Raw genomic sequence first — 14618 nt, forward strand, 5'->3', positions numbered from 1 at the left:
CTGGACACCCTTGTTAAAGAATTTTGAATGAGCAACTTTTTCAAATAGCTAAGGCATTTATAACTGGAAGTTGGAGCTTCCAATGACCCTGTGATAACCAGAGTTACTGCCCTGTGCTGACACAATTCCAGGCCAGAGCAAAGGAGTTGATGGTTAATTAGATGCTGTCTGGGAAATCTTGAGCCAAGTTACAATTTTCAGTAGACTTTTTGAAATACATAAATGAACTCTTCATATACATACATCTTCCCCCCCCATGAAAACTTTAGACTGGGCAAGTCCCCAGACTGGGAAAAAACTGATCTAAATTATTTTCTGAAATCCATGGAATATGTCTAACTTAAATAAATGCCTTCAAAATCTTTTCCATGCTATTGAACATTAAGTATTTATAATGAGCATTCCATGTTTTTGCATATTAAGTACTGTATCTAAATTACACATAGTGTAATTAGATAAAATGCATAGTTCTTCCAACTATATTATACTAGCAAAGCAAAAATAGTTACATCCTTCTTTTAACTGCTTTGACTTCACTCATCTTCCTAGACTCGAATTTTTAAACTTCTATCTCTCTACTAAGTAAACTCACCTGCTGGTACCTATCTTTGGGGAGCCTGAATTAGTCATTCAAAACATTAGGGCAGTGATTTCCAAACTTTGTTGCACATTGAAATCACCTCGGGATCTTTAAAACTACTGATGCCTGGCTCCAATCCCTAGACATTCTAATTGAATTGGCAGAGGGAGCAAATGGGCAAGCAGATTTTTAAAGCTTCCTAGGTGATTCTAATTCAGATATAGATTTGGTTTAGCCTCCTTACCTGAAGTCCTCTGGGTCCCTTTGGTCCATACGGCCCTAAGGATCCCTGTGGAATAAAATTAATGGTAAGTTGCTCTAAGTATCCATCTTCAAAATGCAATGATTTTAGGTAGAGGAGAAAAGAATGTGTTCTCAGTGATGGCCAATCTTCCCACTTTATCCAAACAGCAAAGCAAACCGATACAATGTCAACAAAATGATCCTAAATAATAAGCCAATTTGAGGTCAGATTTTCCTTCAGTAAGCTCCACGAAAACAGTTTTAGATGTAAGTCCTTCACCTGTATATTGAAATTTTGGTCAGAGCAAACAATTTATTCCTTACAATTCCTTAGAAAAAGTACAGTTGGTGGAATATTGTTTCTTTCCAACAAGGCAAAATCAGTTAAATTAACAATTTAGTGAGTTTCCACAATGTCTAGATCACTCTTTTGCCCATCTTCAAGACATGCAACTTGACAAAACACTGTTTATACTCAATACTCTCTAATAGAAGATATTTCAATATGTTCCATAACTAGGAAACCCTTTGAAATTTATTTTTATGAGAATATAGTATAGTCTAATCTCTCTTTTCTCAGATTTTCATTTTTCTGCTTAGCAAAATATAACCTGTTCACAATAGACACACCTTGGCAATTAAAGGAAAAAAGTAAAGAAACAGAAAAAAATCACACAGAAGCAACTGCTATTAACATTTTAGGCATATAGAATATTTTTCTTCAAATAATTGATTCAAGTGTGTATACAATCTTGTGTCCTACTTATTTGGTCTTCCATTGTATCAAAAATATTTTTCCATGTAATTAAAAACTCTTAGTAAATGGAAAAATATTCAAGAATATGTATCTATTATAATTTACTTATTTCCCTAGTTTTGGCATTTAAATTGTTTCTGATGATTATTTTAAATAATATTATAATGAATATCTTTGTTTATAAGTCATGTCCAACTTCTGAAAGATTCCTGAAGGTAATGTCCTGGAAGAGGATGACAGACACAGAGATGATGAACACATTCAAGGCTCTCTCGCTCTCTTTTGTGTCTCACACCAATACATGGGAAGAAAAAGCAAAGCTTCCCTCCATAGTTTGCTCAGATTTCCATTCTTACTACCTGAGTAGAGAAAGTGCATCTCCACCTTAACAGACACCCCCATCAATGCTGAGTATTGTCTATTATCCCAGTGTTTGCTAATTTGATAAGTGAAATAATATTTTAATGTGTTAATTTCACTTCTCTGATAGCTGATGTATTGGGTTTTTTTCACTTATTAGCCATTTATAGTTCCTCTCTTGTGTCTCTTCATGTTCTTTATAGTCTGACTTAAGAACTTATATGAACTCTTCATGTCAAGGACGCTGTATTTCATTGACTCTAGACATGCATTTTTTTTTCAGATCTTTACATCTCTAATATCAAGATACATCTTATAATCAATTGCATCTTCTGTTTGTAATTGGCAGCACTTTTTCTTTCTTTTTGGCACAGAATGTAATAGGGCATTTCACAACCCCTGGCATCTTAGTCAATGAAGTATGATGATTAGCTCTTTATCAACCGTTCTCATTTCAAACAGTTTTCAACAGTTACTGTTTAACTTTCATTTTGTTCTTCTCTGTCCCCTTCTGTATTTTCAAGTCTGTGTCCACCTCCCATTTTCAATTACCCTCTAGGCAGAATCCATTCATTACTACAGTTTTCATTTTGCACAGAGATAATTATCAAGCCTACATTTTTTTTCAGATCCACCTGGCCTTTAACTCTACAGTACTTTAAAAGCTTTCACAAAAGTCTCAAGCTATTTAAAGTGCTTAGTTACATAGGCCAGTGTCATCATCTTATTCTCTGCTTTTCACCTTCTGCTTCATTTTTTCTCCTTGACTCTCTCCCATAATTAAAATACAGATATTGAATGAGTTGAGTATCTTGGTAGCATGCTGTTAATAGTTCTTCACTATAATGAAAACTATTTTTACTCTGTACATTTTTGGATGCTTTGTCATTAAGTTTCAAATGTACTGTCTGTATATTTCTGACCCATTTAATATTGTCTCCATTTTAAATACTTTATTCATATTTATTTTTTAACGAAAGTTAATACCCACCCAATTGCCTGTGGCGTACTGCAGTTTCAAAATTTCAATCCCCTATCTATGCCTAGTTTTGCCACATTATTTATAACTATTTCATTAACTTATTCCATAGAGTTCTTCACTCTATTTTGGAAAGTGCTTGTTGTCAGTGTTTACATCTGGAAAACAATTCCAGATGCAAAGACCCAACTGGAGCTTGAACTGACTTTGCTGGTTAAATTATCCTTTTTTGCCATAAAATTCCATAGGCCTAGCCTCAAAGGTTAGGGGGCCACAAAGCACCGTCTTAAAGATCCATATGAAAGGTACGTGGAGGCTCCATTAAGTAAAGTTAGGTATAGTTTTGTTTTCTGCTTCATGTTTTACAGACGTGAAAATTGAGCCAGTAACTTTCCAACTCCAGGAGTGAGAGCAAGGTAATGCATCCCAGGAATTTCCTCTTAGGGAAATTCAGCCCAAAGGGATCCCAGCTGTTAGCGTTTTAAAAACATGTTCCTTACTTTGTCACCTTTTATTCCTGGTTTTCCACATTCTCCATTTTCACCCTAAAAAATAAAGAAATGAAACAAATAAGAAGGCCTTTGCAGTCGTTTGGGGTTAGGATGTTTTAAAAAGTTTTCTTATGACATAAGCACTCTGATGGGTTTTACACAATTTTATCCTCAATCCTGTGGGTTATTTGGGCATTACACTCTGAAAAATTTTATCCATGAGTCATCTTCCACTTGACAGAATCAAATCAGTGATACCACCTAGTAAGGTTTGACATTTTTGAAAGGGAGATGACATTTAAAGGAAAGAAACTAAGGTTTACCGAGTATCCACCATATGCTCTTTGTGATTTAAGTGAATCCACATTACAGCTCAATGAGATAAGTTTTACAGTTGTATTTTATAGATGAGAAAACTTAAGTTCACCCAGATAACTTTCCTCAAATAAGCAGCTCAGATTCAGAGCCCCTATTTTTGCCACACTATACTCCACCCTGAGTACCAGCTTTGAGCAATTAGTAGTGTTTGCCCAGAGAACTGTGAGAGAAAGGTCCTGAGACCACATCATGGCTTGGTGGGGAAAGGAGCCAGGAAGAATTAGCAAGGTCTGCTGGGGACGGGCATGGTGGCAAGAATGCCATATATTTCCAACACACTCTACTGCCCTGCCTTTCCTGGCATATTAATGAAAAAAGAACTAACATTTAAATTGTGCTTTACAGTTTATGATTAATTTTATTTAGCAGACATTATCTCAGGTAAGCTGACATTAACTGTCTGACACAGATATTATTAGCCCAATTTTACAGACTGAGAATTTGTGATTCAGAAGGCTAAGTACCTTGCTCATGTAGAATGAGAATTGGGACCTCTGAATACTAATCCATTGTATCAGACTTCTAAGACTTTGCATAATTAGAACCAAAATGTATCAAAGGCAATTAGAAAAACAGCTAAAGTTAAAATTTTCAAGTGCTTTCATGCTTTTATCTGAGCCTCAAAGCAATTGATTTAAATTTTTTTTTATATGAGCCTCAGCAATCAGACAACACAAAGAAATAAAAGGCACCCACATCGGCAAGGAGGAAGTCAAACTTACACTCTTTGCAGACGACGTGATACTCTGTGTGGAAAATCTAAAAAACTCCACCAAAAAACTGTGAGAACTGATCCATGAATTCAGCGAAGTTGCAGGATATTAAATCAATGTATAGAAATCAGTTGCATTTCTATACACCAATAATGAAGCAGCAGAAAGAGAAATCAAGGAATCTGTCCCATGTACAATTGCACCAAAACCCATAAAATACTTAGGAATAAACCTAACCAAAGAGGTGAAAAATCTACACACTGAAAACTATAAAACACATTAAAAAGATTGCAGAAGACACAAAAAATGGAAAAGCATTCCATGCTCATGGATTGGAAGAACAAATATTGTTAAAATGTCAATGCTACCCAAAGCAATCTACATATGCAATGCAATCCCTCTCAAAATAACACCAGGATTCTTCACAGAGCTAGAATAAATAATCCTAAAATTTGTATGGAACCAGAAAAGACCCAAATAGCGAAAGCAATGCTGAAAAAGAAAACTGGGGCACCTGGGTGGCTTAGTCAGTTAAGTGTCTGACTTAGGCTCAGGTCATGATCTCACTGTTTGTGAGTTTGAGCCCTACGTCAGGCTCTGTGCTGATAGGTTGAAGCCTGGAGCTTGGAGCCTGATTCAGATTCTCTCTCTCTCTCTCTCTGCTCCTCCCCACCCTCTCTTTCAAAAATAAATAAACCTTAAAAATAAATTAGAACAAGAAAACCAAAGGTGGAGGCATCACAGTTCCAGACTTCATGCTGTATTACAAAGTTGTAATCATCAAGACAGTATGTTACGGCACAAGAACAGACACTCAGATCAATGGAACAGAATAAAGAACCCAGAAATGGACCTACAAATGTATGGCCAACTAATCTTTAACAAAGCAGGAAAGAATATCCAATGGAAAAAAAAGACAGTTTCTTCAGCAAATGGTGTTGGGAAAACTGGACAATGACATGCAGGAGAATGAACCTGGACCACTTTCTTACACCATACACAAAAATAAACTCAAAATGGATGAAAGACCTAAATGTAAGACAGAAAGCCATTAAAATCCTACAGGAGAAAACAAGCAAAAACTTCTTTGACCTTGGCCGCAGCAACTTCTTACTTGACATGTCTTCAGAGGCAAGGGAAATAAGAGAAAAATGAACTATTGGGACCTCATCAAGATAAAAAATCTTCTGCATAGCAAAGGAAACAGTCAGTAAAACTAAAAGGCAACAGATGGAATGGGAGAAGATATTTGCAAAAGACATATCAGATAAAGGGTTAGTATCCAAAATCTATAAAGAACTTATCAAATGCAACACCCCAAAAAAAAAAAAAAACAACTAACACCCAAAAAATGAGCAAAAAACATGAATAGACACTCTTCCAAAGAAGACATCCATATGGCTAACAGACACATGAAAAAAATACTCAACATCACTCAGCATCAGGGCCGATGTGGCAAATCAAAACCACAATGAATTCCACCTCTGACACCTGTCAGAATGGCTAACATTAACAACTCAGGCAACAACAGATATTGGTGAGGTTACGGAGAAAGAGGAATGCTTTTGCACTGGAGGTAGGAATGGAAACTGGTGCAGCCACTCTGGAAAACAGTATAGAGGTTCCTCAAAAAATTAAAAATAGAACTACCCTATGACCCAGCAATTGCACTACTAGCTATTTATCCAAAGGATACACGAGTGCTGATTGGAAGGGGCACATGAACCCCAACGTTTATCGTAGCACTATTGACAATAACCAAAGTAAGGAAAGAGCCCAAATGCCCACCAACTGATGAATGGATAAAGAAGATGTGTTATATATACAATGGAATATTACTCGGCAATCAAAAAGAATGAAAACTTGCCATTTGTAACAACGTGGATGGAAAAAGAGTGTATTACGCTAAGTGAAATAAGTTAGAGAAAGATAAATACCATATGATTTCACTCATATGTGGAATTTAAGATACAAAACAGATGAACATAAGGGAAGGGAAGCAAAAATAATATAAAAACAGAGAGGGAAACAAATCATAAGAGACTCTTAAATGCAGAGTACAAACTGAAGGTTGCTGGAGAGGAGGTAGGTAGGGGGATGGGTAAATGGGCAAGGGGCATTGAGGAGGACACTTGTTGGGATGAGCGCTGAGTGTTACATGTAAGTGATGAATCACTAAATTCTATTCCTGAAATTATTATTACACCATATGTTAACTAACTTGGATTTAAATTAAAAATAGAATAAAATAAAATAAAAATGTTTTATTTGAGCATAATTGACACACAGTGTTACATTAGTTTCAGGTGTACAACATAGTGATTCAACTTCTCCATACACTATGCAATGTTCACTGCAAGTGAAGCTACCATCTGTCACCATACGATGCTGTTACAATATCACTGACTCTATTCCTTAAAAGCCATTCATATTTTTAAGATATGGCAACTCAACTGGAGAAGCTAAATGAATTACTTAAATGCACATGCTAGCCAGTGGCTCCTAGTCCAGCGCCCTCACCATTGCTTTATCATCCATGTGCTGTAAGCATGCTTCTCAAAATGCCACCTCACAGTGACATAAGAAACTTGCACTACAATGATCAGTGCCCTGCTTCCTTCATTAAAGAAGTCATGCTGTGAAAAATGAATGTCAACTGAAGTAAACAGTGTGTTTAGTGATATAGTGGGTTTATATTCTGGTGCAATCTTTATGTCATGACAAAATACCATCAAGCAGTTCACAGGTTGACGGCCAGCATACAGACCACACTTTGAATAGCTCCGCTCTAAGAAGGGAAATAACCATTGTAACCACCAATTATGGATCCAAAGTCCAAACCTTTACATTACTGCTAATCCCCACAGCAGATTAGATTAGAGAGAGAGAGAGAGATCTCCATTCATAGATGAGGAAAAGGAGACTCCGAGGGATTAAATAGTTTGCCTGTGACCACTAGCTTGAGTCTGTTAGATTCCCAAGTCCATGGTCATCAGCCACTCAAAGCTGAACAAGGCATACCACCATGGTCTGCAAGATACTTTCCACTAGCCTAGAGTACTACATGGGGTGTCACTGGCATCAGAAGCAAGAAAGAGGGAGGTACAATTCCTAGATCCAGCTATGCCTCTGTTCAAAAGCAATCTGTTCTCTCTCCACATCATATTGTGAGTCAGACTGACCCAGGAAAATCTGAGCTTTCACTTAGAACAAGTTGAACATTTATTTCTGAATGTAAATGGAAACTCACTCTTGAAGAGTCAATTAGAAAGCAATTAATTTAATAATGTTGGATGGGAATAAAATGAGTCAACCACCAAAATATAAAACAGAAAAGTACCATAAATACACTCAAAATTCTTTTGGACAGAATTCACATTCCATTTGTCCAGACAGATTTGTTAGCTATAGGTCCTGAGGAACAGCATTTGTTTTGGGGGCAGACTTCCATCAATGAAAATATTGTACTCCTGTTATTCGCCTTTGTAAAGGCGTTTTCTTTTTTGGTGGGCTCAGTAATCCCTGTGGAATGGTCACAATTACAATTTCATAGAGCAAGTGCTTCAGAAAGCTATGAACAGATTAGCTCTGTTCCCGGCCTCTGATTTCTGATGCTGCTGTTCCTGGTGAAATTCTGGTTTGAATGTCAATGGTTCAGGGTCACTCTACCCTGACAACTTGTATTTTCCAAATGAGAGCTCCACCAGTGATTCTATAATTTCCCAGAAGGTTAAAATGAGTCTTTTCATATATAAACACACACATATATACTATATTTGTAGTATACTATATGCTATATATATAGTATATATACATAGCACTGTATATACTATATAGTGTGTGTTTATGCGTGTGTGTGTGTGTGTGTGTGTGTGTGTGTATTTAGTGTTCATGAGTAGCTCATATTATAAATCAAGATGGGGGACCTGTATAATTTTCTTCAACTATACATAGGACAATTTTACAATCATGAAATTTTCTTAAATTTCCTATTTTATCATTTGTTCCCTGCCTCTTCATAACAGCACCTTGCATTTTATCGACCAGCAAACAGCTTATAAGACATTGTCACATCCATTATTCCATTTGCTTCTCCAACCACCCTGTAAATTAGGAGGCCTATATTAATCCAGCTCTATATGGATGAAGAAACAAACACTTAACATTTCTAGTGACTGGGGACAGATTTATTTGCCTGTATGGAGACTCACCTCTAATATTTGCAGGGCCTAGGGCACGACTGCAAGCAGAGGCCTACGTACCATGTATCTAAACAGCTGAAAGTTATAAATTAAGCTAATAGCCAACCTAGTAATGTTCTAGCTTCCTTTTTTGACAAGTATCAATAGGAATAAAAATGAAAGAATTGTGGTATTCCTTAGATGTCCAAGTGCTAGTACAACCCCATGCCCACAGCCTACAGACCAGCTCCTACTTGGCCTCTCCCCACCTCTGGTTCCTCCCAGGAGAGGAGGAACAAATGCACAAGAAGGTGCCCCAGGCAATACAATACAGTGAACCTCCCACCAGAGCCCCTTCCAGCCCCAAAACCAACTTACATTTTGTTTCCCCTCAGGCCTGGGGAAAAGATGGACAAAGGAAAGATGTTTGTATCTGCCTTCAAAGCAGGCTCAGGCCATTTTGCAGGGACTTCTGGGGTCTTGGTTACCTAAAGTGTGGTCCAGGTTTAAGGGGGCATAAGCCTCATGCCCTGTAGCTTCCTGGATCCTTCGGGGGTCAGAAGGCCATAGGAGACCCAGAGAAAGACCTCTTACCCTAGGTCTGAGGGCTGTAGACAGGATGAACGAGGACACGCTCTATTTTCAGATAGAACATCTGGTGATAGAACTGTGACATTAATCTATGAATGAGCGCTTGAGGCGCTTGGGCGGCTCAGTTGGTTAAGCATCTGACCTGGGCTCAGGTCATGATCTGAGTCACAGTTCCTGAGTTCCAGCCCTGCACCCGGCTCTGTGCTGACAGTTCAGAGGCTGGAACCTGCTTCAGATTCTGTGTCTTCCTCACTTTCTGCCCCTCCCCTGCTTGTTCTCTCTCTCTCTCTCTCTCTCTCTCTCAAAAATAAATAAATAAATGAATAAATATTTTTTAAAAATCTATGAATGAACCATGAACAACTGTCAACATGGTTCTTGAGCCCCCATCCACTTTGCTAACTTTCTAATTTGTAAAGAATCATAAAATAGTCTACCAGCCCATAACTTTTGTTGGTTTGTCAAATTTATTCCCCTTGCAAGCTCCACCCAGATGTCTCACTGTATGAAGAGGTTCCTTATTGCCTAACCAGAATAAATCCTCTTGCTTCTACAAGAGGATTTGATGTCTAGGTTTTGGTGTCTAGCTTTCATAGGAAGTTAAGCATCAAGGTAGCAACCTAACTGAAGTATTGCCGCATCCATTTTTATTTGGAACTTTTAGTCTGTGCTGCATGGCTGGTAAATAGGGGTCCTCGTGTTTGCAGAGCTGAGAGAGGCTGGATCCTAATCTCAGGCATCTTAGGATGCTTTTCACCCCTTCCAACACATCTCCATACCTGAAGTTTATTATTATTTTATGTTTACAGACTTAAGAGTATACTTGGGAATTAGGGAACCTAGACTTAGGAAAATAAAGGAAAACAACTTTTATTAAGTACATAAATACAGTTATGCTTCTGTTTTTCTCTCTGAAATCCTGGCCTATCTATTCATTGTTACCAACTTACCTTCTCACCTTTGTACCCAGGGATTCCCTAGTTACAAAAGAAAAAAAGAAAGAGTAAAACATATTAGAAGACATAGTTGGAGGAAGTATTTGATGTTTTTCATTTAAAAAGTATAAAAAAACACATCTGTACAGTCAAGGAAAATAAGACCACACACAGAAATGTAAGCTATTTTACTTCTCTGGGGAGAAGAAAAGAACCCATTTTCCTCTTTATTACATTCTATTCTCAGTTCCACATATTTTTTTCAAACCCAATTTCTTACCCTTTGGCCCAAAGCTGAAGGAGAAACTATACACTGAAACTTATAAAAGGGACGACCTACAATGCTCCATTCAAAATTGTTATATTGACTTTTAAACTATGAACTATCATAGCTGAGAATGTTTCACAGAGACTGTTAGAGAAATTGGCTTTGAAAATGAGCTGAGATAATGGCCTTTACAATGTATGTAAATATTTATATCCATTACGGTCCTCCTTTCAAATTCAGTCTCGAATATGGAACATCAATGAAATGCATGGTTCCTTTATCTACCCTAATGAGACGGTGGCCTTTAAGGCACTATATTTTATCTCATGCTAACTATGGGGCTAACTCCTCTTCTGTGTCACTCCTGGGAATCCTGCACAACCTCCTCCATTGCGTCCCTGCCTGTGAGCCCTTGAAGTAATATGATTCTGAATATTAAGTGAACTAGGAAATTAACAACTTTAAGCAAGACCAAGCCTTTTCCATATAGGACTTTATATCTTTTTCATACAATAGCTTTTAAGTATGAAAATAAAATTGTAAGATATATTTTAAGTGAGCCGGAGAAACCGATGGAGAAACAAGCTATTATCACAGTTACATGTGTCAGATGACAAAATATTGTTTTGTATGACTTTTTTTTACAAAAGGCAAAAAAAAAGGAAAACTTCGGAAAGGAAATAACACTTCTCTCCAAATGAGTGGTCACTGGGAAATTGAAACTAAAAATAGAACTATAGTCAAAAGTATTGTTATGCTGCATTTTAGTTCTTCTTAGATATGTTTATTAGCATAAAGCGTTTAGGTTTTAGTATTGTGCTTAAAATTAAAGGCCACATTATAGATAGTTAAATTGGGGTACTTTATTAAAACAATTCATGTTTGCAGCAAAAACCTTACTTTTTTATATTATACTCTTTTTTCCCCTGTTTTTCTTTCTGAACTCTCTGGTCAATTTATTGTTTGATTGTTATCAGTTTCCTTCCTTCCCTCCTGCCTTCCTGCCTTCCTTTCTTTCGTCCTTCCTTGACATCTTAATTACTAGTTTGAAAGTATTCAAATTTAAGATATCCAAAACTGCACTCACTGGTCTGCCAAATTTGTTTCCTGTTTGTATTAGTGGTGCCATCATATTTCAAATCACACAGAATCAAAAGTTTATCTTTTCTCTCTACTTGCCCCTTACATTCCTTGAATCCAACCAGTTAAAATTCTCCAACAGCTGTCACTGCATTTAGTTTTAAGTCCATCCTTTCTACTGTCCGCACCGCCCCCCACCCCCAGCCAGCAGGATCCTCTGTGACCCACTGCTACTTAGCTCCATAACCTGCCTACCACCACTCTTTGCCAAGTTCTGGCTTTCTTTCCATTTCTTCAGCCTACAAGCTTGTTCCCACGCAAGAGTCTTTGTACCTACTGCTCTTTCTGCCTAGAACATCCTCATGACCTGGTTTTATTTATTTATTTATTTATTTATTTAAATGTTTATTCTTGAGAGAGAGAGAGGGACAGAGACAGAGCATGCGTGGGGGAGGGGCAGAGGGAGAGGGAGACAGAATCCGAAGCACGCTCCAGGCTCCAGGCTCCGAGCTGTCAGCACAGAGTCCGACGCAGGGCTCAAACACACAAACCGTGAGATCATGACCTAAGCCAAAGTTGGATGCTTAACCGACTGAGCCACCCAGGAGCCTCACGTATGACCTGGTTTTATAGGTCAAGAACACATCTCATTGATGAAATCTCATTCATTTGTTGGCCTGTTGATTGCTCACCCTGCTAGCACACTGTATGAAACAGGAACTATCAATCTTGCTCACTGTATCCCCAGCACCTAAGGAAGGGCCCAGCATATACCAAGCGCTCAATACATATTTGTTAACTATATGAGTCAGTGTCAGTCCCCACAGCCTATCCTTCTTGCCTTCTATGGTTCTCACAATGTTCTCTTCTTCTCTATTCTGTCATCACTGTGGCCCCATTCTATCCAATTGAATGTGATTTAATTCCCTAATAGCCACATTAAGAAAATGACAACAGGTGAAATTAATTTTTAATAATATATTTTACTGATCCCTCTAGGTCTGAAGTACAAGGGTTTCCAACATTTGGCCAATATAAAAATTATTCATGAGATATTTTACATGTTCTTTGGCACTAAGTCATCCAAATTCATTGTGTATTTTACTCCTACAGCACACCTCAGTTCAGGCTAGCCATGTTTCAGCTGCTCAGTAAGCACATATGGCTAGTGGCTTTCATCCTGCCTGGAGCAGCCCTAGCCAACGTCCCTGTTCTCAGACAGGCCGTAACAAAAAACCTTCTTCTAAGTACTCCTTCTTTCTGTTTATTCCCACTTCAATTTCCCCTTGAGAGTCATGCCAGATTAATCTTCCAAGTACACAGCTCTTGGGTTGCACCCTTCATTTGAAATCTCAATCTCTCACCTAGCAGAGCCCAGATCTACAGTCGGCATGGAACATCCACTCTGCCCTTCAAGCTGTGTCTGCCAACATCCTCTTTAGGCACCTCCTCTCACCATTTTCCAACCCATAGCCTTCCCTCAGGTCAATGCTCATGGCATTCTCCATCTGGAATGGTTGTCCCTTCCACCTTTCTGCTCTATCCTTTCCAGTCACAATCCTACTCTCCAGAAGTCATTCTATAAAACCCATCCTGATAGCTTCAATCTTCTCTGAAGGCCCATAATAATTTGTGCATGCAGTTTTTACAGTATTTTGACATTCTGCTTCATGGTGTAGCTATTTTTTTTCAAAAATTAAAGTATAGTTGACATACAATGTTGCATTAGATTCAGATCTACAACATACTGATTCAATTTCTCTATCGTTATGCTATGCTCATCACAAAGTGTAACTACAATCTGTCACCATACAATGTTCTTACATTACTGTTGACTATTTCTTATATGGTACCTTTCATCCCTGTGACTTATATATTCCATAACTGGAAGCCTATACTTCCTACTCCCATTCACCCATTTTGCTGCCCTCAGACTCCCTTTTGGCAACAAATATTGTAGCTATTTTAGATATTTTAATCTCTCCTATAACAAACTTTTCAAAAAATATGAGTGCTTTGTCTTAATTTCTTTTCACATAATAATATGCTTTACATGTAGACAACACCTAAGAAATACTTTCTAAAAGAACAACACACATATCTGAATGAATTTCCATTGATTATCAATCTTTCTATTAGACTTACTCATAAAGTTGATTAAAGACACCAAGAGACCAGTTTTTAAAACCTCTGGGCCTGTCTCCTGGGCTTTTGCCAGGGGGACAGCCAGGAAGAGAAATGTGACATGGTCTTTTATTCACTGTACACCCTTCTCTGCTCTTTGCAACTTTACTACAACTCCCAGAAAAATGAAAAAGAAGAAATTTTCTGTAATTATTTCTCAGGCAATCTCTAACATCTTCTAATTTTAGAGATAATAAATCAACTAGAATGCTTTTTCTTTTGTCTGCAGATCAAATTTACAAAAGCATAGTTTAGACTATTAGTTCTGTGCTCCCAGAATTTTTAACGCATCCTTTATTGGAAAAAAACAAACAAACAGAGGTGTCTGGGTGGCTTAGTTGGTTAAATGTCTGACTCTTCATTTTGGCTCCAGTCATAATCTCATGGTTCGTGAGATTGAGCCCCACGGCCAGCTCTGCACTGACAGTGTGGAACCCGCTTGGGATTCTCTGTCTCCCTCTTTCTCTTCCCTTCCCCCTCTCTCAAAAATAAATAAACATATTTAAAAAAACACAAGAAGCAAAGAAAAATATTTTCCTGAGTTGAGTCTTCCACAAAACCCACTTAGGTATCCAAGAATGTCATGTGCTTGACCACCCTGTGTCATCATCACTCCTGTTGAGCAGAACATTTTCTCCCCATATTTCCATTTCCAAGGCCATGTCTGTCTGACTGCCCATCTGTGACATCAAGAGCACACGTATATGTAAGTCATTTTTGCACTTGTACTACAGGGAACAAACTGATCATTTACAGAAACTTAGCATCCTAGATTACATTCTGGGGAAAGCATTCCACTTGCATACATACCCCTGGGCCTCTTTCTCCAGGCTCCCCTTTTTGAGCATCACCCTGTGGGGGAGAAAAAAAACTCAGTC

At 37.9% G+C, this 14618-nt stretch overlaps 1 protein-coding gene across 1 annotated transcript in view; it reads right to left on the reverse strand.

Annotated features, from left to right (window-relative positions):
- COL28A1 (collagen type XXVIII alpha 1 chain) overlaps nucleotides 1-14618 on the reverse strand; it is a 176473-nt gene that overhangs the window by 140832 nt on the left and 21023 nt on the right. The window contains exons 7-10 of the mRNA XM_043588947.1: nucleotides 14551-14592; nucleotides 10224-10250; nucleotides 3420-3464; nucleotides 825-869 (exon numbers count right to left, since the gene is read on the reverse strand). Of these exons, the coding sequence (XP_043444882.1) occupies nucleotides 825-869; nucleotides 3420-3464; nucleotides 10224-10250; nucleotides 14551-14592 (159 nt within the window). The remainder of the gene's footprint in view (nucleotides 1-824; nucleotides 870-3419; nucleotides 3465-10223; nucleotides 10251-14550; nucleotides 14593-14618) is intronic.

This window comes from Prionailurus bengalensis, chromosome A2 (genome assembly GCF_016509475.1).
Source record: "Prionailurus bengalensis isolate Pbe53 chromosome A2, Fcat_Pben_1.1_paternal_pri, whole genome shotgun sequence".
Classification (NCBI taxonomy): domain Eukaryota; kingdom Metazoa; phylum Chordata; class Mammalia; order Carnivora; family Felidae; genus Prionailurus; species Prionailurus bengalensis.